The 25826-nt window shown below is 39.6% G+C and overlaps 1 protein-coding gene across 2 annotated transcripts in view; it reads left to right on the top strand.

Annotated features, from left to right (window-relative positions):
- Positions 1-25826, top strand: part of Mpp4 (MAGUK p55 scaffold protein 4) — a 51618-nt gene that overhangs the window by 10775 nt on the left and 15017 nt on the right. The window contains exons 9-17 of one of the 2 annotated variants that reach the window (XM_074071417.1): positions 425-621; positions 2845-2909; positions 5747-5764; positions 8335-8370; positions 10235-10255; positions 13003-13017; positions 14796-14837; positions 15749-15919; positions 17031-17111. In XM_074071417.1, the coding sequence (XP_073927518.1) occupies positions 425-621; positions 2845-2909; positions 5747-5764; positions 8335-8370; positions 10235-10255; positions 13003-13017; positions 14796-14837; positions 15749-15919; positions 17031-17111 (646 nt within the window). The remainder of the gene's footprint in view (positions 1-424; positions 622-2844; positions 2910-5746; positions 5765-8334; positions 8371-10234; positions 10256-13002; positions 13018-14795; positions 14838-15748; positions 15920-17030; positions 17112-25826) is intronic. The other variant, XM_074071418.1, reaches the window with a different exon arrangement.

Raw genomic sequence — 25826 nt, 5'->3', positions numbered from 1 at the left:
TACAGTAGTTTTTTTCACAACTTTCATGTTAATCCCTCCCTGCAGGCTAATCCTGAGGAGGAACATGATGTTCCAAGCCCTTTAAATTTCAATGAAAGCCTGTGCCGGCGTGTACATAAGGGTCTCTCTTTCTGAGACAACCCACTTTCAACTCTGAAAGTGTCTTTTCTATTCTAGTAAACTATAGTTTCACTACCAAAAAAATGGTGAGACTTTAAGCAAAAGCATTTCAGAGCTAAAAGAGTATATTCCCCAATACACTTTTCTTTTATGATATTTAGTTCAGGAGGCAAGTTTTCTTTTGTGGTGATGGTGAGGAAGACAAATAGGAACATCAGGTGGAGGAATGGGAGAAGTGGTTTCAAGACATGACAACCCACGGGCAAGTATTCTTCTGATGGCACCATTATGCACCTGCCATCAGGTTCACGTTCGTGCCATGACAGATTATTGGCCCCAAGAGGATCCTGGCATTCCCTGTGTGGATGCTGGATTGCCTTTCCAGAAAGGGGACATCCTCCAGATTGTGGACCAGAATGATGCCCTCTGGTGGCAGGCCCGGAAAATCTCAGACCTTGCTACCTGTGCTGGGCTAATCCCTTCTAACCACCTTCTGAAGAGGTAAGTGAGGTCCTTACTCCTGGCTTCAGGCTGTGCCATCAGAAAATACTTGGTGTTCTATCAGTGAAGTTAACATGAGATAAAGAGAAGCTAGCAGATGCAAGAACACATACTATGGTTTATAAATCCAAATATCGATCTTTTTATATACCCTAAACATCTTAAATAGTATGGGTATCAGAATAATCGTATCAGCTAGAAAAGAGAGAAAATTGCTTGAGGAACTAAATTAAACTTAAAAAGAACCATGGTCTGAATGTTTTGACCCAATTTCCCATTCATGCATTAAAGTTTTATCCCCAAAGCGATAGCATTAAGAGGTGGGACTTTTAGGAGGAGCTTAGTTGATGAGGACAGAACCCTTGTGAATGGGATCAGTGACCTTATAAAAGAACCCCAGAGAAGAGGCTGGTTTGCCTCTTTGCCATGTGAGGACACAGCTGGAAAGTGGCATTCCTGAAGCAGAGAGCCCTCATCCTATTCCACATTTGCTGATACTTGATCTTGGACTACCCAGTCTCTGAAATTGTGAGAAATAAATAGCTATTTCTAAGCTGTTCCATTTATAGTATTTTATTAGGACAGCCTAATAGACTAAAATAAAGAGTTTCATCTTTCAAGGCTGAGCTGAGACCTCAGCTACTGAGTCTCAACCCACTACCCTCACCTTGTGCACCGAGGTTAGTTATAATCATCAAAGGACTGAGTGAAGGTAGAAGAGAGAAGAGGTCTAAGGCTTTACCAATGTTAGAGATCAAAAAAAAAAAAAAAAAGAAAAGGAACTAGTGATGGACAAGGAGGAGTAACCAGTGAGGCAGGGTGAAAATTAAGACTGTATTGTGTCCGAATCAACTATCAATTGCTGCCAAGAGAGCTGAGAATTTATCAGAAAATTTAGCAATATGGGTGGAGGTCATGGGTGATCCTGACAAGAAAGTTTCAGTGGAGGATGGGGCCGAAATCCTTATTAGAGCAGTATTTGAAGAAACTGGTTACAAGCATGGAAAACTCTTTCAGATCTTTTGGTATAAAGCAGAGCAGAACAGAGCAGTGAGAAAGTGGTATGGGTATGAAAGATTTTTTTTTTAAAGATGGGGTAAATAATGCTTGTAGGAATGATGCAGTAAGCAGGATTTTTTTTTTCTTCAGGAGAAAGAACAGAAGTACTGGTGATGTCCTTGAGCACAAGGAGGTCTGTTCAGAATTAGCCTGACAGAGGATCACAGACAGTTCATCCACAGGAATAGTTACAGGAAGAAAGAGTATATGGGCACAGGCGAGGATGGAGGATATGGTGGGAACTTGCGGGTTCCCTTCTAGCTGCTCTTATTTTCTAAGTGAAATGAGTAGCAATGTCATAAGCTTGTAGGGAGGGCAAAAAAGTGTTGGGAAGGAGAAAGCTTGAAAGTTTTCATAAGATCTGGAGAGCAAGGGGATTAGGTCTATACAGAATGATCTACAGTGAGGGCCTGACTAAGGTTCAAGGTTAAAAAGCTGAAGTGCATTTGCTCAGCTTCCTGGACTGCAGGTCCATACAAAACAGAGCTAAATTTAACAGCAAATCAAGAAAGGATCAGTGGAGTGGGAGACCATAGCATTTAAGCTGTTAAGGAGAGATATGAGGAAATGAAGCAGGTGAGGATCAGTGAAAAAGAAGTAAATGAATAGATTATTGGTCCTATAGGGTCAACAGACTATTGAGATTATGAAGAAAGGAGCTGTTGGTAGGAAAAGGGGATGCTAGGAGTTGCAATTATGAAGAGCTTGCAGATACTGGCCCTACACAGGTCTAGGGTATTACAGCAGAGGCAGTGGCTAAGGTAGGATGAGAGGAAGGCCACTGGAAACAAAGGAGATCAAGGACCCCAAAGGCCAGGGGGTTAGAAGGAATATTTACATGCTTAATAAAATCATTGAGAATTATAACCAAATAGTGTTGAAAGCATGGGAGAAACCAGGAGAGATGGGGGATGATATTCAAAGTGAAGGCTCTTAGGGAGAGAGAGAATGATCTGGAGATGGCAGGTGAGGAACCAGGACATGCCAGTGCAATGGGGCCATGACAGTGGTGTGCGGGAGCCAGCTAACATAGGCCTGCTATGGCATCTCCTTACATCCAAGTTCAGTGCAATCAGGGTGGTGGCCCGAAATCAGCTCCAATGAGTGCTGACCCTACAGAAGTCAGCAAATCACTGCTTTTCTTTTTTTTTTTTTTTTGCCTAGGAAGCAGCGGGAATTCTGGTGGTCTCAGCCAAACAAGCTTCACACCTGCCTCAAATCTACCATATGTGAGTGTGCTTGTGGAAACCTCAAACCTGGCGTGTGCATCAGGGAAGCTGCTGTCTCTCTCCAGGGCTGGCTTCCTGTTCAAGAGAGGATCTGTAACGGTCTGACGTGCCCCCAAATAATCTTAGCAGCCAGCCAGTCCAAATCTACCTCACATATTTGTTCATTTGGATTTTGAAGAGTTTTCACATTATGCAAATGCAAACGTTCTTGTGTTGGTGACAGCTTAAGTCATCCCTCCCCAGCTTCAAGCCCTCCAGAATTTTTTTGTTGCTCATATCTGTATTATACCTAGCTGACTGACATGCAAGGTTGCACACAAGCTTTTCTTTGGTTTTGTTGACTTAGGTTAATTTTCACGCTAATCAGAGGTCTGGTCAACATTCACGTGCCTTTGATAACTAAATGGCACTGAATTGCTGCTTAATGAATGCAGTTTTATGGACAGACAATATTATTTCAATGGCAGGAAGGGACTTACTTATAAGTTAAGAGATTCATGGTAGCGAACGTTCGTGAACTACTTACTGTCTTAATAAGGCAAAGGGCGCTGTGACAGTGGGAGACAGTGGCTGAGGTATGACCATGACAGAAGCCAGCTGGAGTCTGCTGAGAAATGGTCCTCAGGCAGGCCCTGGACAGGAGTTAAGGCAGGAGGAGAACTGGTGCTATTCCAAATGCTGCGTCCTCCTCAGAGGAAGCTCGTGGACTTTATTCAGAAAGCCTGTCTACATTCATATAGGAAACCAGAGCATGCTTGGTTTAAGGTCAGAGCTCAAGAAGGAAAGATGGTAGACACATTCCTGGGTGTGCTTATGTAGCTCAAGGTCATGGAGTATGTGTTTGCAAGGTTAGAATGGCACACAGAAACACTTTTGGGCACACTTAGCTAGCCTCATAAAGTTATTGGACAGGAATATTTGCCGGCATATTTAGCTTCTTTTTCTCAGAAAGGCTTTAGCTGAAACCAAAAGAAAGGACACTTTGAAGGTGTGTTACTATGGGAGTTTCCCTCAAGGGCATCTGTCTCACTCAGGTATCAACAGAGGGCACTAATGGCTCAGATTTGCCTTGGCATCCCCTCACTCATTTTATTATTTCTTACTTCTTTTAGTAAAAAATTATCTTTTCCTTTATTTTTGTATTGAAAAGTTATAATGACAATCACAGACTTTTTGGGGGGTGGCAGTACTGGAGTTTGAACGCAGGGCCTTGCCTTCACCAGTAGAGCCACTCCTCCAGCCCTTTTTGCTGTATTTTGTTTTTCAGATAGGGTCTTAAGATTGTCCCCAAGCTGGCCTTAGATGGAGAGCCTTCTGCCTCTGCCTTCCAAGTAGCCAGGATTATAGCTGTACACCACTATGCCTGGCCCCCAAAAAGACACTTTTGAAAGAAGAAAACATTCTTGTTTGATGGGGGATTTTTATTTTTGCTTTTTGAGATGGACTCACTATTGTAACCCAAGCTGGCCTTCAACTTGCAATCCCCCGCCTTCTAAGTACTGGGACATGCCTTACCACACCTGGTTCGAAAAATCTTTCTAATGATTCCTTCTCCCTAACAATATTTTCATATATCTTTTAGTTATGGAAACATGTTATACATGATTACAGAAGTATCTATACTGCCACTTTTTTCTCTTTTTAAAACTCAATATCTTATCAGAAACATTTTTGTGACATAATCTTCATAGTGATATTTTAGCTATTTCATTCATGTTTTTAAAAGATTTTTTAAAAACCCACCAAAACAGATTGAAAGAATTCTTTAATTTACTTTCCTCTTTCACTTATCAAAGGCCATGGAGATGCTAATTAGCTTTTCTAGTTAGTATCTGATAACTAGTTAACCCTAGTTGACATGTAATTTAGTCATGTAACCTAAGTATGATTTTTTTTTTTTGAGACAGGGTATCACTATGTACCTCTTGACTGACCTGGAACTCGCTCTATAGCCCAGGGAAGCTTCAAATTCACAATGTTCCTTCCTCTCCCTCTGGAGTGCTGGGGTTAAAGATGTATGCCGCCACACCTCACTCTCCTAAGAGTGATTTTAGACTTTTTTGGAAAGTCCATACTGAAAGTAGTTTGCATCACCCTGTTGTTATCCTTACATGTACCTGAGTCTGGGGACCACAGGGCTGGAGTCACCAATGAAGGGAATGTTTCTGATGAAGTGTGATTATTTTCAAAAACCACTAGAACATTTCTTTTTAACTGTTGTAGATGATGTTGCAATACATATTATTTTGCACATTTCTGCTCTGCTTAAAGCTTAGAGTAGGAGAAACAAATCTTAGGGACAAGCTACTGAGTTAGGAGCAAAAGGCAATTTTATTAATCGAGAGTTTTTGAAAAATTCCAGGCTATGTTACTGTGCAGATTATTAGTAAAAAGTTGTGGTTTTGTTGTTGTTGTTGTCATTCCTACTTCTCTTTTCCTTCCTTCCTTCTTCCCTCTCTCTTAAAGTTCCTCCCTCCTTCCTTCCCTTCCTTTCTTCCTTCCTACCTTCCCTCCATTCAAGATTTGAATTCCTAAAGAATGCTGAACTAAGCCCACTAACTCAGAAATGAGTAGCACACAGCCCTAATAGAGCTTGCTGGGATGGAAGGTGATGGATTGTCCAGAAGCAAGTAGATCCCTGTATCCAAACAGCCTCACAAATGTATTGGTTTCTATAGGGCAGTCATTAAGCATTTTGTTACCAAATCTCCTCTGGATTTCTAGAGTATTAATTATAATTATGTTATCACTTTGCTTTTCTTATTGTAAATTAATGTAAAAAAATCAGGAGATTAAGCCATTATGTTTGTTTTTTCCCTGCTTCAATCTGTATCAAGCGATTTCTATGGAAGAAGGTAAGAAATAGAACTCAGAACCTGGTCAGGTATCTTATTTCAACTGCTTTATACACACTTTATAAAAATAAAACTATAAGGAAATTGTTATTATTACTCCCATCTTATAGATGCAAAGATTAAGGTTCAGGAAAAGTAAAAACAGTTGTCAGAAGTTATAGATAATGTGGCCTGGATTTACACCTCCCTCAGGCTGAAGATCCCTAAATCAGGGAGTAAATGTGGCCTTAGATTATTACCCCTTCCATGTCTCCTTTTCCAGCTAGCTGTTTGATGCATGATGTAACACACACACACACATACACACACACAGACACACACACACACACACACACACACACACACACACACACACAAGCACGATGTTGTCTGCAGAGATAAAAGAGAAAAACAGCCTCCTTAGCTACCACTCACAGTTCACCCTTCAACTTGGAAAGGGAGACCTGAGGACTGCAAGAGAGTGACTTTGTAAAGCTGCTCTGTCAGTACAGGTTCCAGCCGGTGTCCCCCAAGGACAGGAGCAGTGTGACACCAATAGATGATGGCAGACATGGGACCAGAAGGAGATGGAGAGGGGCAAGTCCAGGGTGACTCCTGGATTTGTCTAGCCAGGGCCGCGTCACAGACCACACTATTGAACATTACAAAGGACAGCCTGGGAGTGGCCCTGAGGCAATCTTTGGGCTCGGCGTGTAGGAAAACCACTGTCTTAGCCTAGGTTTCCCTAACAAGATACCACAACAGACATTTTCTCAGAGTTCTGGAGGTTAGAAGTCCAAGGTCATGGTTCCAGCAGAGTTGGCTTCTGGTGAAGGCTCTTCTTAGCTTGCAGATAGTCCCTTTCTCACTAGGTGCTCGTGTAGCCTTTCCAAAGTGAATGGTTGCAGGAAGAATGACTAGTGTCTCTTTTTCTTATAAAGGCACTACTCCTGTGGGATTAGGGCCCAATTTTATGACCTCACTTAACCTTACTTATCTCTTCAAGGTCCTATGTTCAAATATAGTCATATTGGGGGTGAGAGCCTCATTATATGGATATTCAGTCCATAAACACCTACCCTAGCTGATAATGTGAAGCAGTTGATTTGGGGAGAAAAAAGTCAGTAGCCCTGTCCTTGACCCAAAAGTCACATGTCAGAAGAGTCAGGGCTCCTGTGCTGTTATTCTCCAAAAGGTTCAGATCCCTGAACCTTCACTTGCAAAACAGGATGACAATTACAGTTTTGTTAGCCTTATAAAACCTTCTAGTTGTACCCTGGGAACAAATGAACTTATTGTTATAAATGGCTAATCTGGAAAATAATCTCTAAATGAATATAAGGATTGAATGATACAGATAGAAACATGAGCTATCACTTTTTTGGTTTTGTTTATGTCACTTGTTTATCTGTGCCCTACCTCCATGAAACTGTTATTTTATAATTTTTTACTATTCCTTTTAAAATATCAATGACTGATGTGCTTCTAAGGGGGTGGTGATAAACATTACTTTATGATATTATAACTCATTAAACAAAATAGACTATGCTTTGGAACATGTATAAGACTCATTTATTAAACCACTATTTGTGGAGCCCCTGAGAAGTGCTGGGCACTTCTAGGCACAGTATTCACAGTGCTGAAAGAAAAAAATTCAGAACATATATTCAAATAAACTATTCTGATATTCAAAGGAAGAGTCAATGAAATAAATAATTTATCATATACCTACTATGTGCAAAGCCCTGGATTAAGCCCTGTAGAAAATGTAAAACTCATAAGGAGCAGACTATGAGAGTGAATAAGGCAAACACCCAAATGATTATATTACAAAGTAGAGAAGCACAGCAGTGGAGAGTTGGACAGTGGGGAGAAAAGGCTATGTCGTTCAGAGCAAGGACATTCATTTACCAGTGGCAGGGAACAGCATAAGTTAAGGTGCAAAGGAAGAAACAGGAGGCAGGCTCTAAGGTAGTATGAGAGATGTGAAGGAGAAAAGTGGACCTTCCAAGTGGGGTTCAGGTCACATTATGGAAGGTTTTGAGTGTTAGGATAAGTGGGTTTTTTTTTTTGAAGTTAAATTCTTTTATTCTCATTTATATACCTCAGCTACAGGTAAAAGTAGTTACCATTTATTGATTACTTGCCCTGTGCCTGAGTTTTTCATGCATTATCTCAGTGAATCCTATCCTATGTGGTAGGTATTATTGCTATTCATAGAGATTGAACAGAGGCTTAGTAATAAGTAATTTGTCCAGCATTAAAAATGCCAATGCTCCTCCCCCCATCCCTATTGCCCAAGCTGGCATCCAACTTTCAATCCTTCTGCTCAGCCTCCTGAGTGCTGGGATTACAGGTACACACCACCATGCTTGGCTGCCAATACTTCTTAAGTTTTAACCAGTTTAATGTTATATTTCCTCCCATATCGTATATTTTCATCTAAAACAGTAGGGCCCATTTTATCTCAAGTTCTAAGAGGAACATTGTAAGATTGGCTGAGTTTTATTGACATAACCTCTGCATAGCAAACATGTTTTTAATGCTAACACATTGTAAGTTCTAACTATCCCTTTCTATGCTCTTTTTAGATGATATGAAGATTGATGAGAAATGTGTAGAAGCAGGTAACTCTCTTGTTGGTTGACTTATCACCAGAACTAGGAAGCACCTCAGCTACAGATGATCTGAAGCAGAGGTGGCCAAAGGGGCCACAGGCCCTTTCTTTGGAGAAATGTGTAAAATGGTCCCCACCTTTTACTGTGGGTCTGCACTTGGAAATTGAAGTACGGCTGTGAGAATGTCTCCAGGCTCCACCAACCTTCTGGAAAGTGTCTAAAAAGCAGGACTTTGGAAATTATCTCAGGAATACTTAATGATAGTGTTTTAGATGATGGATCACCTGGAAATGTCTATGCTGTTTGTGGAGTAGCATAAAATAATGTGTTACTAAACGTTTAAAAAGCAAAATATATATTTTTTTACAAGTTTGATACCATCTTCTGGTGATAGATAGTAGTAAGGTCTAAAATTTTGAGAACTGTATGAAAGCATTTTACATTTCTATATTTAAGGTTTCTTTGTAAATTGGAAAAAGATGATTTCTTTCTTCAAATCTAGTGGTGGTACTAAGATTGGTACTAGTGAGAGGCTTTGCGTTGGTGGCATATGCCTGTAATCCCAGCTACTCAGAAGGAATAGGTAGGAGGATCACAGTTTGAAGTCTCCTGGGCAAAAGTGAGAGACTCTATTTGAAAAACAAACTAAAAGCAAAAAGACGGGGAGTGTGGCTAAAGTGGTAGAACACCTGCCTGGCAAGTCAAAGCCCTGAGTTCAAACCCCGGTACCTCACCCCACAAAAAAAAATCACTAGGGTTTTATTGGGAAACTAGTTGCAGAGCCCCTAACCTGATGGATAAATTTGTCTTGGCTTTATGTGCTATTCTAGTTTTCAGAAGTGAAGGAATTATTTGAAAGATTCATTTATATTTCCCTGAAAAACTGCAGAAAAAAGCTGATACTATGCTTATTTTACCAACTACACATTCTGGGTTTTTTAACTCACAGTAATATTTATTGCCCTTTTACAATTTTAATTAAAAATTTTATTAAAGTATTACGTTCACATAGTTCAAAATTCAAAAATTACAAAAGCAGATTCAATAAGAAGTTCTCCTCTTTCCATGTTTCCCTGTTCAGTTTTTGTTTGTTTGTTTGTGAGGCCCTGGGATTAGAGAACTTATTGTATACAATCACTTATTTGTAAACGTTTGAAATATGTTTTTCTATTGTAAGTAGTGTTACAATGAATAGCTTTAAAAATATATCATTTAACATATGAGTAACCCGTAGATACAGCGTTGCTTGACCTAAGGGGACATGCATTAGTAATGTTACTATATATTTCAAATTTCCCCCTATATAAATTCTAGTTTCTTAATCCTTAAGATGTTTTTTAAATGCTAACAAGAATTGTTTCAACTAATGAAGGAGTTGACTTATGTCTTTCTCAGTTACCTGAACAAGCTTATTCAGTCAAGCCATTCATGTCCTCATTCTCCTTGCCACACTTGCCATGCTTGTGGGCCTCCAACTCTGCAGGCCAGGCCTGTCCCTCCCCTGCCTACAAGCCCTCCAGCAGCAAGGCTATGCGGTGCCCAACAAACTGCAGCAGTTTCCCTGCAACATTCCATTTTGCCCTTCCAAACCTTTTAAAGGTCTGTTTATTTATTCCTTTCTCTGCTATTACTTTATTTATTTTAAGTTCCTGCTGCATCCCCAATTGTCATAACAGCCTAACTATTGTGTATCTCACTTAAGACATATATGTGCTATAGAGGTACTGCTGACTTCACCTCAACCTAGGAAAAATATTTTAAAGGTAGTGAATGGGCAGAAGCACAGACTTGGCAATTAAACTGCTAAAATATAGGCTCAGTGTGGATAGTAATGAAATAACATTTTTGCTTTTGCCTCTCTGGAAAACCACAGATGAAGAAACATTCGAGTCTGGTAAGTAAAAATCAGTATGTTGTACTGATTTTATATGTATATTTCAGATTTTGGTATAACTTAAACACATATTTAGGGATATGATAAAATAATTGCTTAAATGCAACAATTAAAATAAAACCATGTAAGATGAAGACATGTTAATTTGCTTCACTACAGCAGCCATTTTACTATCTATATGTATCTCATAGCTTTGCAAACTTCAAATATACATAATAAAATTTATTTTAAAAATAAGCCAACAGTGTAGTTGTGAGATATTGTAGATTTCACTTAACCAGTCCCCACAGGGTATTTTGGAACCCCATGGGGTGGCAGTTTTTGTTGTCAAATAGATTGGGGTCACTACCAGCCTTTAACTGGTAGGATAAGGAATGCCAGACATCCTGAGTGTGTGTGACCATCCTGCACAACGAAAAGCTGTCTCTAAAGTCACTTATCTATCTTCCTGTTGGGTAAAATTCTTTACAGATTAGTAAAGTAGTAGCTCTTTTATACACCATAGTGACATGAGTTTTCACAAGACATAACAGAAAACATCCAGTGGTTTAGAAAGCAGTCATTCTGGAGATATGCAAACAGAATAAAGATATTAGCTTGCAGCTTTTGAATACTTTATTCCACACATTCTGTCTACTCTACATTCATACTGAATAAATTAGAAAATACAGTATCTATACTCAATTTGTTTTCTTTTTTTAATATTTATTATTATTGATGGCCCTTCATTAATTATCAAGTGTCTATCTCTCAAAATAATACTGACATCACTACTAACAAAGTAAGTCCCACAGAATGATTTTTTTAAAAACTGGCAACCTGTTGTGGTGTGTTAACATTACTTATCTGATTCTAGTACATTATGCTTCTCTGTTTCATCCATGTCTAATTTCTTTGGCATAGCATCCCTACTTCAATTAAGGCAATTTCCCTCTATTATCAGATACAAGAAAATTTGGCCTGTTATTACTTATCAGACACTTTTTATTATAGTGTTTCCCTGTTCCTTTGCTCTTTTGTTTTCCTGTAAGGAATATTTTCTAACTTCATTTCTTTTAAATCCGTGGCTTTTTCATGTTAAGTAAATATAAGCAAATAGTAATTTTTTAATGTTTTCTTAAAAAAAAGTCATGGCCAATGATTTATATTTTGGCATATATTCTTTTAAAATATAAATTACTTCCTTTTTATTTTCCTTTATGTTGCAGCTAAAACATTGTATTGAATTTTTTAAGTTACATTCATGGTGTATTGTATCACCTATGAATTCATTTTATAAGAATAGAGAGATTGTTACATATATTAGTCATTTAAAAAGACTGTATTGAGACACATGGAGTTGGGGGCTACTTACTCACTTACCAAGTATGCTGTTTCTAAATTCCTATTTTCCATGAGATGCTTGCCCTCTTAGGGGTAATTTAATTATCTGTACTTAGCTCAGTGTTTGCAAGTTGCCTTTGGTTTTAATTCCTCTAGATCACACTCATCCTTCTTTATTTGTTTAATGCATCATTTTGCTAGAAAATGCTTCACACTCTGAAGCTGTGCCTGAGGCTCAAGGCTGTTGAAGGTTAAAGGGGGACAGTGTGGTACAGTGAGTAAGGCCATGAACTTGAGCCACATCATCCACTTAGGAATCCTGGTCCGGCTCACTAACTGTAGGCCTGCTGTACTTAACTCCATCTCCAAAACAGAAGCAATAATTTACAAAATAACAGAGCCCAGCACACAGTAAGTGGTACGCAAGTGTGTTAGCCGGTGGTATTCGTATGAAATCGTGCTCCTGGAAAGGGATGGCCAGCAGCTGGTTCTCCTAAGACCAGTTCTGCAGAGGAAAACAGCAGCCCTTACCTACTATAAATCACCTCCTTCTGACACCTCTCGGTTAACAAAGAACTCTCAAGAACATTCTGACGCTGGCTCTCTCTCTTTGGGACTCAATTAAGGAACAATTAGCACCCAGCTGGCATGTTTTCTAAGTAGATAACGCTTGGCAGTCACTCCTATGCTTTCTCCTGTTACTTAGACCACTTAGTGGGCAGTTAAGGATCTTCAGTTTCTCTCTCTCCTCTGAATGAAGTATAATGTGACCATTATACACTATCTCCAGAAGGTGATAGTGTAGTCTATTTAATCAGAAAGAACATTAAAGAAAAAAACAGAAAATACATCGGCTTCAAAATGTCTAGACAACAAATGAACACAAAAATTCCAAGTAGTGTGCTTTGTGTTCACACTTCCAGAGATGGAAGTGTGTGCATTGGACCCATCAAGGGTTAAGGAATGAAGATGCTCAGGCCCTGGACTGCAGCACCTGTCCACCTGCCTAGCATCTTTTCCATTTACTTCTCCTCCCCTTCACTGGGCAGCAGCAATGCCCTCTCTGGGAGAGGATACAGAAGGCTCAAATCCATTGCCTTCCTATAATTGCTCTCTTTCAAGTCCTGTTTTGTGCTGACCAATACCAATGTTCATGTATTAAAAAAAGAAAACCTCCAGGGAGATCTTGAAGGGCAACTCAGAGAAAAACATACTCTCCACAAGCAGCAGAGTTGGTTCAAATAGTTCCCAGCTCCCTGCTGTGTGCTGTTCATTTGCCTTGACAGACCTGACTCCAACTACAGTTTTTGCTAATGGTGACATGAATGCCTCCCTATGTCATTTACCTTTATTTAATGGCTAAATTGATCTTCTCAAAGGCTTAACTTTCTCATGTCTCTTTCTGTACTTGACCAAATATCCAGAGGAGCTTTCAGAAGGTAATTGTTCAGTTTTATTTCCTGGGAATGCCACATAGAACCATGTTTAAGGTCTTGCAGTGCTGCAAAGTGCATACTTGACAGGATAACTTTTAAGATGAAGAGATGATACTTTAAGGGTGAAACCAATGATTATTCAATTCCATGGGCCAGGCGTGGTGGTACATGCCTGCAATCTCAGCTTCTTGGCAGGTGGAAGCAGGAGTATTGCTGTCTGAGGTCAGCCTAGGCAAAAGATCCTATCTGAAAAATAAACTAAAAGCCAAAGAACTGGGGTGTAGCTCAAGATGTAGAGCACTTGTCTCATTAAACTTGAGGCCCTGGGTTCAATCCCCAGTATAATTAAAAAAAATTCATGGAAAATGTTTTTAATGAATAAAATAATTACACTTTATGAATCTATACTTCCATATACACTTCCTTTTAAATTTATTGACATGCCTCAGGTAGAAAATGTGCTTACTTTCCAGAAGATAAAACTGGTATTGGTATGTTTTCCTTATATTTTAAAATATATGCTTAAAAAATAAGGTTAAGAAAAGAAGCTTGTGTATGTCCAGTCAGTCTATGAACTGATGCTTTTTATATACTGTATCAATGGCCAGAAGAGAGTTGTAAAAATGACCAGGCACTTAAGCACAAAATAATCTGAAAATGCGAGCTGGCAGAATGGCTTAAGTAGCCAGCAAGCATGAGGTCCTGAGTTCAAACCTCAGAACCACCAAAAAAGATTTGAAAGTGATATTTTATATCATTTATTTTCTGGGATTTATAACAGTTTTCCTGAGGCCCCAGTGGAAATTGGAGTCTGAACTCACTCTAGATGCTGCAGGGGCCAGGCACAATTCTGCTCTTTGTCTCTCAGGTTCATGGCCATTCACAAACAATTGACTGCCATTGAGCAAGTACCAATTTCATATAGAATGAATAGGTGTGTGAGGGAGAAAGTAAAACTCTCTAGCAAAGAGATTAATTACAGGGCCTGCAAGAGTACTATATCTGCAAGTTAAAGCAAAAGCCAGTTTGTTTCTTTTTTAAAAAAAATCAGTTTTCTTAAGAGTATTTTTAAAATGTACACCCAGGTTTTATGTTTTTACTATGACTCAGTATCTTTCTTATGACTTTTTTTTGTAGTCCAGACTGGCTTTGAACTTGAAAGTCTGGGATTACAGAGATGTACTACCATGCCCTTTTCCTTCCTTCCTTTTTTCCTTCCTTCCTTTCTTCCTTCCTTCCTTCCACCCTTCCTTTCTTCCTTCCTTCTTTCTTTCCTTCCTTCTAGGACTGGGGTTTGAACTCAGGGCTTCACACTTGCAAAGTAGATGCTCTACTGCTTGAGTTACACCTTCAGTCCATTTTGCTCTGGTTGTTTTAGAGATGGGGTCTTGAGAACTATTTGTTCAGGCTGGCCTTGAACTCTCAGCCTCCCAATCTCAGCCTCCCAAGTAGCTAGGATTACAGGTATGAGCCACCAGCACCAGCTCTTGCTTCTTTCTTACAACTTTAAATAAACCTAAAATAGCTTTTTGTTTCCAATCATGCTAGCCAGAATGCATTCAGTGTAATGCTAAAGTTCAGAAGAATCTCTCTACAGTTTGTGCTTGAGAAGAATAGAATAAAGGGCTGAGAATAATCTTAAACCACTCAAGGATAAAGCAACTGTGCTGCCACCTACTGAAAGTGTCACTTGAAGATATGCAGAAGATTTCATGTATTTGTTCTAAGTAAACTTGTCTTTACTCTCACATATTCTGTTTCTGCCGCTCTCCATGTTCCAGACAAGGAGGAATTTGTTGGCTATGGGCAGAAGTTCTTTCTCGGTAAGAAAAAGAGATGGGTCTTTGTCACTTTTAAATAACATTCAGCTAGCTTGATGCCCCACTGAAAACTTCTTTTGCTGGTGAACATTTCTAAATTTGTTCCTGGTCCTGGTTTCTGTCTGCTTTTTTCTTGTTAATAGTCTGATCTGTTAATTATTCATAGTTATTCATCTAATTTCACTGGGTGTCTCAGTTATTTATTAAGCATAAATCATTTCAATTTTTGCTAGACTGTTCCATAACCTGTTTATGTCACTCTAAGGAGTCAATTCCCTGACTATTAAACTCACCTTTTATGGCCACACTTCCACAGTCTGTTGGTTGGGTAGAGCTTTCTAAAGGATTAGGTACCTAGAATTTAAAACCACTCTGGGCTTCCTTCTTCAAGAGATGGAACAGCTAAGCAGCAGACTGGAAAACTAGAGTGCTGGCTCCCAAGCTTGCAGGCCCTGTAGGGCAACTGGGGGGATCACCCAGTTATAACCCAGGGGTCACCTTCTGCATTGCTACCAGAAACTCACCCCAAAAGCCAGAATGGCAGAGGGAGCTGCACAAAGGCTGGGAATAGGGAGCCTGAGCAGGGTAAGGAGGGCATATGTGCAGGGGAGGATGCTGGCTTTGGCAAGTGGTCAGAGCCTGAGGAAAGTAGTGGTGGCAGCTTCTATCTCTTGGCCTCTGACACCTCACAGCCTCCACAAAGATGCCCTCCTTGTCTCATGTGGGCTCTGATACTTTGTGCCAAACTGTCAATACCATTGGTCCCCTTTGGCATAGGGGTTCTTGCAGGGACACGCAGACGTGACTATCTTAATTAACAATAGGGTCACAAGCACTACATTTCATCAGACTTGAAGTGAGAAGTGTCCGTCCCGTCCTGGATCTTACGCTCTGTGTGTGTCCACCTTCCCCAGCTGGTTTCCGCCGCAGCTTGCGCCTCTGTCGCAGGAAATGTCACCTCCGCCAGCCTCGCGCCAGCGTGTACTGCCCCGACAGCTGCTGCAGTGCGGTGGGTGCCCCTTACGAGGAGGTGACCAGGTACCAGCGGCAACCGTCGGACAAGCACCGTCTCATCGTGCTCCTCGGTACGTCCCAGCCAGCACTGCTGCTTCTCCTTGGGAACTGTCCTAGATGTGGTTGTCTTGAGTTGGCAATAGTAAACACAGGAGTCTTCATGGATTTCCACATGAATACCTTTAAAGAGCTTGTGTTACATAGGTGTTTCTAAGTAAAACTCTGCTATACCAAGCTTTCTTTGTTTCTCCTCCTGTTCCTACAATTGACTGTGGCATGTCATGGTGTATATGAACTTGTGAAATAACAAGATATAGTATGATGAAGTTATAGCGAGATTTTTTTTTTTTTTAGAATTCGTTCTAGAAGCACAGACATTGTGTCCCAGACTGGATCATTAGTCTATATTAGGCAAATAAATCCTTAAAATCCATTTCCCTCAGAAACTGTAGCTACCTCCTTTAGAAAAGTGTTTAAATCTTTGGTGCTAGAGAACAGAGTAACTATTGAGCTGAGGTGACCTGGTTTTGTGACCAAGATATCTGCAAAGTCAGTGCCTGAGCAGTGGAAACTTACACCTATTACCATCCTCTTGGTTCCTTTCTGGAGCAGGGCAAAATGACATGCTTGACAGCCGACACCAGCTGGTCCTCTGCAGGTCCTACTGCAAAATAAAAGTGCAAATTTCCAGATAGAACAGCAGAGCATTCATCCAAGTATGGTGTCTCATGGGACCTGTGGAATTGCATAAGTTCTGTGCCCAGGCAGTCAGACCTGCCTCCAGTCAGACATGGGGCTGTTGACATAACCACCTGTCAAAAATGTGCCCTTGAATTCTGTAAGTCACATCAAATGGTAGTCAAGGCTGATTTCTGATTGTGTTTCCATAGCAACTTCCTTTGAAGATGAAAGGCAAGAGGTCTCAGATTATCTGAAAGGAGACCAGCAAATTCTCATAGCATCCAACATTGGGTCACATCTTCTGGGGTGACAGATTCCTGCCATTTCCTACCTCCCTTCTGAATGTGGGTTTCTCCATGGTCACCAGGAAAATTCCCAAGAGTTTTCTGGAGTTGTTCCAATTTGTTCTCAAGTTTCTGCAGTAGAATAACTGAAACAATTTCATCACAGAATTGTATTTATCCACATCTAATGATTTCTGCATGTGACTTTTGTGTTCAGGACCTTCTGGTGTTGGAGTCAATGAACTGAGAAGACAACTTATTGAATTTAATCCCAGGCATTTTCAAAGTGCTGTGCCACGTATGTTAGTTTTTCTTTCATAGCAGTCCATGTTTTGGTAAAACTTTATTTACATCTTCAACTGAACTATTCTCACTTAACTATGTCATATCACCTTTGTTGTAAAAGTGTAAGGCACAAGGGCTTGTCCTTAAGTACTTCTAACTATATTTATTTTTATAAAGAGGATTGATTTACTGACATGTAGCTAGCCTTGGGCTGGTGGAGTATCTCAGGTGTTGGAAACCTGCCTAGCAAACGTAGGCCCTGAGTTCAAGCCCCAGTACTGAAGAATAAAAAAATCAAATCAAGTGAGGCTTTTAAAAAGGTGACTCTTCCATTTTTCTATTTTTTAATAATCATACATATGACCTTTTAGGAATATTAACATTGGTTAACATTCATTTAGTACTTACTATCTTTCTGGTATTTATCTTTTCTGTGCTTGGCTCATGTGTTACTTATTTTTAATCTAAATTTTAAAATATTTGCATATACAATTTCTTTTTTTTTAATTATTTTATTATTTATATGAAAATACAAGGCTTGGGTCATTTCTCCCCGCTACCCCCACCACCTCCCTTACCACCCACTCTGTCCCCTCCATTTACCCCCAAACACCCAATACCCAGCAAAAACTATTTTGCCCTTATCTCTAATTTTGTTGTAGAGAGAGTATAAGCAATAATAGGAAGGACCAAGGGTTTTTGCTGGTTGAGATAAGGATAGCTATACAGGGAGTTGACTCACATTAATTTCCTGTGTGTGTGTGTTACCTTCTAGGTTAATTCTTTTTCATCTAACCTTTTCTCTAGTTCCTGGTCCCCTTCTCCTATTGGCCTCAGTTGCTTTTCAGGTATCTGCTTTAGTTTCTCTGTATTGAGGACAACAAATGCTAGCTAATTTTTTAGGTGTCTTACCTATCCTCACACCTCCCTTGTGTGCTCTTGCTTTTATCATGTGCTCAAAGTCCAATCCCATTGTTGTGTTTGCCCTTGATCTAATGTCCACATATGAGGGAGAACATACGATTTTTGGCTTTTGGGCCAGGCTAACCTCACTCAGAATGATGTTCTACAATTCCATCCATTTTCCAGCAAATGATAACATTTCGTTCTTCTTCATGGCTACATAAAATTCCATTGTGTATAGGTACCACATTTTCTTAATCCATTCGTCAGTAGTGGGGCATCTTGGCTATTTCCATAACTTGCCTATTGTGAATAGTGCTGCAATAAACATGGGTGTGCAGATGCCTCTGGAGTAACCTGTGTCACAGTCTTTTGGGTATATCCCCAAGAGTGGTATTGCTGGATCAAATGGTAAATCAATGTCTAGCTTTTTAAGTAGCCTCCAAATTTTTTTCCAGAGTGGTTGTACTAGTTCACATTCCCACCAACAGTGTAAGAGGGTTCCTTTTTCCCCGCATCCTCACCAACACCTGTTGTTGGTGGTGGTGCTAATGATGGCTATTCTAACAGGGGTGAGGTGGAATCTTAGTGTTGTTTTAATTTGCATTTCCTTTATTGCTAGAGATGTGAGCATTTTTTCATGTGTTTTTTGGCCATTTGAATTTCTTCTTTTGAGAAAGTTCTGTTTAGTTCACTTGCCCATTTCTTTATTGGTTCATTAGTTTTGGGAGAATTTAGTTTTTTAAGTTCCCTATATATTCTGGTTATCAGTCCTTTGTCTGATGTATAATTGGCAAATATTTTCTCCCACTCTGTGTGTGTTCTCTTCAGTTTAGAGACTATTTCTTTTGATGAACAGAAGCTTTTTAATTTTATGAGATCCCATTTATCTATGCTATCTCTTAGTTGCTGTGCTGCTGGGGTTTTGTTGAGAAAGTTCTTACCTATACCTACTAACTCCAGAGTATTTCCTACTCTTTCCTATATCAACTTTAGAGTTTGTGGTCTGATATTAAGATCCTTGATCCATTTTGAGTTAATATTGGTATAGGGTGATATACATGGATCTAGTTTCAGTTTTTTGCAGACTGCTAACCAGTTTTCCCAGCAGTTTTTGTTGAAGAGGCTGTCTTTTCTCCATCGTATATTTTTAGCGCCTTTGTCAAAGACAAGTTGGTTATAGTTGTGTGGCTTCATATCTGGGTCCTCTATTCTGTTCCACTGGTCTTCATGTCTGTTTTTGTGCCAGTACCATGCTGTTTTTATTGTTATTGCTTTGTAATATAGTTTGAAGTCAGGTATTGTGATACCTCCAGCATTGTTCTTTTGAGTGAGTACTGCCTTGGCTATTCGTGGCCTCTTGTGTTTCCATATAAATTTAACGGTAGTTTTTTCAATCTCTTTAATGAATGTCATTGGAATTTTGATGGGAATTGCATTAAACATGTAGATTACTTTTGGGAGTAGAGACATTTTTACTATGTTGATTCTACCAATCCATGAGCATGGGAGATCTCTCCACTTTCTATAGTCTTCCTCAATCTCTTTCTTCAGAAGTTTATAGTTTTCCTTGTAGAGGTCATTCACATCTTTTGTTAGGTTTACACCTAGGTATTTGATTTTTTTGAGGCTATTGTAAGTGGAATTGTTTTCATACATTCTTTTTCAGTTTGCTCATTGTTAGTGTATAGAAATGCTAATGATTTTTCTATGTTGATTTTATATCCTGCTACCTTGCTATAGCTATTGATGATGTCTAGAAGCTTCTGAGTAGAGTTTTTGGGTCTTTAAGATATAGGATCATGTCATCTGCAAATAAAGATATTTTGACAGTTTCTTTACCTATTTGTATTCCTTTTATTCCTTCTTCTTGCCTAATTGCTCTGGCTAGGAATTCCAGTACTATGTTGAATAGGAGTGGAGATAGTGGGCATCCTTGTCTGGTTCCTGATTTTAGAGGGAATGGTTTCAGTTTTTCTCCATTAAGTATAATGCTGGCTGTAGGTTTGTCATATATAGCTTTTATAATGTTGAGGTACTTTCCTTCTATTCCTAGTTTTCTTAGAGCTTTTATCATGAAATGGTGTTGGATCTTATCAAAGGCTTTTTCTGCCTCTATTGAGATGATCATGTGGTTTTTGTCTTTGCTTCTGTTAATGTGGTTTATTACATTTATTGATTTTCGTATGTTGAACCACCCCTGCGTCCCTGGGATGAAACCTACTTGGTTGTGGTGAATAATCTTTCTGATGTGTTGTTAAATTCGGTTTGCCATTATTTTGTTGAGGATTTTTGCATCAATGTTCATTAAGGACATTGGCCTATAGCTCTCCTTTTTGGAGGTGTCTTTGCCTGGTTTTGGGATAAGTGTAATACTGGCTTCATAAAATGTATTTGGCAGTTTTCCTTCCCTTTCTATTTCGTGGAACAGTTGGAGGTTTGGTATCAGTTCTTCTTTAAAGGTCTGATAGAATTCAGCAGAGAATCCATCAGGTCCTAGACTTTTCTTTTTGGGGAGACTCTTGATTGCTGCTTCAATTTCATTTTGTGTTATAGATCTATTTAGTTCATTAATATTCTCTTGGTTCAGATTTGGATGATCATATGTATCTAGAGATCTGTCTATTTCTTTAAGATTTTTGAAGTTATTTGAATATAGGTTCTCAAGGTAGTCTCTGATGATTTCCTGGACTTCCATGGTGTTTGTTGTTATCTCCCCTTTTGCATTCCTGATTCTACTAATTTGGGTTTTTTCTCTCCTCATTTTAGTCAGGTTTGCCAGGGGTCTGTCGATCTTGTTTATTTTTTCAAAGAACCAACTTTTTGTTTCATTGATTCTTTGTATGGTTTTTTTGGTTTCTATTTCATTGATTTCAGCTTTTATTTTTATTATTTCTCTCCTATTTGTTTTGGGATTTTCTTGTTCTTGTTTTTCTAGGAGTTTGAGATGTATCATTAGGTCATTGATTTGGGATATTTCAGTCTTTTTCATACATGCAGTCATGGCTATAAACTTTCTTCTCAGGATTGCCTTTGTGTGTCCCATAGGTTCCAGTAGGTTGTGTTTTCATTTTCATTGACTTCCAGGAACTTTTTAATTTCCTCTTTTATTGTATTGATGATCCATTGTTCATTGAGTAATGAGTTATTTAGTTTCCAGCTGTTTGCATGTTTTTTGTCTTTACTTTTGTTGTTGAGTTCTACTTTTACTGCATTGTGATCAGATAGTATGCATGGTATAATTTCTATTTTCTTATATTTGCTGAGGCTTGCTTTGTGCCCTAGGATATGATCTATTTTGGAGAAGGTTCCATGGGCTGCTGAGAAGAATGTATATTGTGTAGAAGTTGAATGAAATGTTCTGTAGACATCAACTAGGTCCATTTGATCTATTGCATATTTTAGATCTTGGATTTCTTTATTGATTTTTTGTTTGCATATTTTAAATCTTGGATTTCTTTATTGATTTTTTGTTTGTTTTTATCATCTATTGATGATAATGGGGTGTTAAAGTCTCCCACAACCACTGTGTTGGCGTTTATATATGCTTTTAGGTCTTTCAGGGTATGTTTGATGAAATTGGGTGCATTGACATTGGGTGCATACAGGTTGATGATTATTATTTCCTTTTGGTCTATTTCCCCTTTTATTAGTATGAAATGTCCTTCTTTATCTTGTTTGATCAATGTAGGTTTGAAGTCTACTTTGTCAGAGATAAGTATTGCTATTCCTGCCTGTTTTCGGGGGCCATTGGCCTGGTAAATCTTCTTCCAGCCTTTCATCCTAAGCCTATGCTTATTTCTGTCAGTGAGATGGGTCTCCTGTAAGCAATAAAGTGTTGGATTTTCCCTTTTAATCCATTTCATCATGCAGTGCCTGTTAATGGGTGAATTAAGTCTGTTAACATTAAGCGTTAATACTGATAGGTATGTGGTGATTCCTGTCATTTAGTTGTCTTAGTTGTTTGAAGGTTTGATTGTGTGTATCTAAGTTGATGTTACTCTCTTCTTGTTTTTTCTTTTCCTGTGGTTTGGTGCTGCCTGTCTTTTCATGGTTAAGTTGTGTTTCACTTTCTATGTGCAGAATCCCTTGAAGAATCTTTTGTAGTTGTTGCTTTGTGGTCACATATTGTTTTAGTTTCTGCTTGTCATGGAAGACTTTTATTGCTCCATCTATTTTGAATGATAGCTTTGCTGGGTAGAGTATCCTGGGGTTGAAGTTATTTCATTCAGTGCCCGGAAGATCTCACCCCATGCTCTTCTTGCTTTTAATGTTTCTGTTGAGAAGTCTGCTGTGATTTTGATGGGTTTACCTTTGTATGTTACTTGTGTTTTCTTTCTTACAGCCTTCAATATTCTTTCCCTAGTTTCTGAACTTGTTGTTTTAATGATGATATGTCGTGGGGTAGTTCTATTTTGATCTGGTCTGTTTGGTGTGCTGGAGTCCTCTTGCATCTGTATGGGAATATCTTTCTCTAGATTTGGGAAATTTTCCGTTATTATTTTGTTGAATAGATTACACATTCCCTTCGCTTGCACCTCTTCTCCTTCTTCGATGCCCATGATTCTCAAGTTTGGTCTTTTGATGGAGTCGGTGAGTTCTTGCATTTTCTTTTCACAGGTCTTGAGTTGTTTAATTAATAGTTCTTCGGTTTTTCCTTTAATTACCATTTCATCTTCAAGTTCTGAGATTCTGTCTTCTGTTTGTTCTATTCTGCTGGATTGGCCTTCCGTTTTGTTTTGCAGTTCTGTTTTGTTCTTTTTTCTGAGGTTTCCCATATCCTGGCTGGTTTCCTCTTTAATGTTGTCTATTTTTGTCCTGAGTTCATTTATCTGTTTATTCATCGTGTTCTCTGTTTCACTTTGGTGTTTATACAGTGCTTCTATGGTTTCCTTTATTTCTTCTTTTGCTTTTTAAAATTCTCTATTTTTGTTGTCTTGGAATTTCTTGAGTGTCTCCTGTACATTTTGGTTGACCCTATCCAGTATCATCTCTGTAAAATTCTCATTGAGTACTTGTAGTATGTCTTCTTTTAAATTATTCTTGTGGGCTTCATTGGGTTCTTTGGCATAGTTTATCTTCATTTTGTTGGAGTCTGGATCTGAGTATCTGTTTTCTTCATTCCCCTCTGGTTCCTGTACTAATTTTTTGCTGTGGGGAAACTGGTTTCCCTGTTTTTTCTGTCTTCCTGTCATTGCCTTTGGTGTTGTTACTGTCCCTGTACTGTGTGCAATTAAGTATTTTCTAGCTTGTAATAATAACAATGGTAATATTTAAAATGGAAGGGTGAGCGGAGATGGAAAGCAAGAAGTTAAAGAAAAGGGAAAAACAAATATACAGAGAAGAGGAAGAAAGCAGAACAAGGTTTCAGACAAGAAAGTTTCAAAGGTATAAACAGGGAGTGTTAGTGTACTAATCGACAGTAAGCTGAACAGACATTAGAGAGAGAGAGAGAGGATTGAAAATAAAAAATAAAAAAAGTAAAGATAAGAATAAAAATAAAAAATAAGTAAATGAAAGAAATATCTATATATAAAAATAAAATAAAATGAAATGAAAAATAGAAAATTTTTAAAAAACCCAAAAAAACAAAAAAACAAAAAACCTCCAAGTTCAAATGCAATGAAGTTTCAGTCTTAATAATTTGGGTGTCTGTCTCAGTCTCCAATCCTGGAGATGGTGCCTCAGATGTTGTTCTGTAGTTGTCTCATCAAAGGGGACTCATAAAGTAGAACAAAACTACACACACACACACACACACACACACACACACACACACACACACACACACAAAACCCACCAAGTGTCCCAAGTTCAAATGCAATACAGTTTCAGTAAGTTTTTCATCATGCAGGTGTAATTCGGTTGTTCTCTCATCAAAGGTAGGGAGAAAAGGAGAAAAAAAAAAAAGAGTCTGTAGACAGTTCTGAGAATGGTATCTGCGGCTGTGGCTTGCCTGCTCGCTGCCGTCAGCCTGCTGTTGTTGGAGATGTTATTTATGCAGATCTCTGGGGTGAGCTTAACACTCACCTGGCCCTGCAGACTTTGTTTGCTCAGAGTTCTCCTGTGCATAAGCCTCTGCTACAAGCTTTCCCCTTTCCAACCACACTGGGGAAGGTGACACTGCACCCGTGTTCTCAGGCCTGCATGTTTATTTACATTTCATGTGGAAAGTGGGTTTTCCCCCCTCTCCTGTGCAGTTTTCCTCCCACTGCCACTTTTACAAGCTTTCCTGCTCCTGATTACTGGGTGGTGCTGCTGCTCCTGCCAGCTGCCATGTTTGTTTACAGCTCACGTGGGAAGTGGGTCTTTCCTCCTCTCCTGTGTAGTTTTCCGCCCTTCGCCACTCTCACAAGCTTTCCCGCTCCTGGTGCTGGGCACGCACCCCTGCTCCCTCCGGAGCCTCTCCTGCCCGCCCGGCTTGTTTATTTACAGTTCCGGGAAGGATTCCCTTCCCCCAATCTTTGGCACTCAGTGGGCCCCACCCTCTTTCCCGCATGTCTTTATTTTTCTTATTGCTTATTACTCAGTTTCTCTTTTTTCCCCGGGTGGAGGTCAGTCTGTCCAGGGGGCTATGCTGCTCTGGTTCAGGGTTGTCTGTGGGAATACTGCGGTACTGTGAAGCTCACCTGGTCCGCGTCTTCCCAAGCTGTCTGGGCACGGGCGACTGGCGGCCCGGGGGCCCTCCTTGTTTCTCTGTTTAACGTGAAGGGGAGATTCTCTGCGCCAGCTGGAGGTGTGGCGGGGTCAAAGTTTTGCCTCTTCTCAGTGATTTTGCCTGCAAAGTGTGTCTCCAGCATCTCTCCAAGATTTCACCATAGGAGGCTCTCTTTCTGCTTCCTCCTTCTAGCCGCCATCTTGGAATCCCCTTGCATATACAATTTCATATAAACTTTTGTGGGCCTTCTTTATTTTGAGTACTGGTGTTTGAACGCAGGGCCTTGTCCTTCCCAGGCAGGGGCTCTACTACTTTAGCTCTTTTTTGCTTTAGTTGTTTTTCAGTTAGGGTCTCAAGTTTTCTGCTAGGCTGGACTGGATCACAATCCTCCTATCTATGGGTTCCCACATAGGTGGGATTATAGAGCCTTGCCTCCTAGCTCTCCCTGATGATTTTTATAGTAAAATTTTCTTTTTGTCACTATACTGTGGTTTGAACTCAGGGCCTTGCACTTGCTAAACAGGTGCTCTCCCACTTGAGCCATGCCGCCAGTCCTAAAATCCTATTTTCTTATGTCCCTTTACCCATGGCCCCTTTATCGCCCTACTCCATGCTCACCACTACCAACTCCTAAAACATAATCTTCCAAACTTGCCTCTATGTTCACTTTACCCATTTAGAGGTGTGTGTGTGTGTGTGTGTGTGTTTAAACTCTAAGACATTGGAGATTAGCAACTCTAAAAATATATTATTATTTATTTTATACTGGAACTCATCCTTCAAAAAAAAAACCCTTTAAAATCACTCTAAAAAAAACTTGCTTTATTGTTAAAAAAGAAAAGGAGGAAGGAAATTAAGGTGGCGGCTAGAGGTAGGAAGCAGAAAGCGACCCTCCTATAGTGAAATCTTGGAGAGACGCTGGAGACACACTTTGCAGGCATAATCACCGAGAAAAGGCATAACTTTGACTCCTCCACATCTCCAGCCGGCGCAGAGAATCTCCACTTCACGTTAAACGGAGAACAGAGGAGGGCCCCTGGGGCCGCCAGTGGCCGGCGCCCATACGGCTTGGGAAGACACGGACCAGGTGAGCTTCACGGTACCACAGTAGCCCCACATACAAGCCTGGGCCAGAGCAGCATAGCCCCCTGGACAGACTGACCTGCA

The sequence above is a fragment of the Castor canadensis genome, chromosome 4, assembly GCF_047511655.1.
Source record: "Castor canadensis chromosome 4, mCasCan1.hap1v2, whole genome shotgun sequence".
NCBI classification, from domain to species: Eukaryota; Metazoa; Chordata; class Mammalia; order Rodentia; family Castoridae; genus Castor; species Castor canadensis.
Note: the sequence above shows the minus strand (reverse complement) of the source record. Positions and strands in the feature narration are given on the sequence as shown.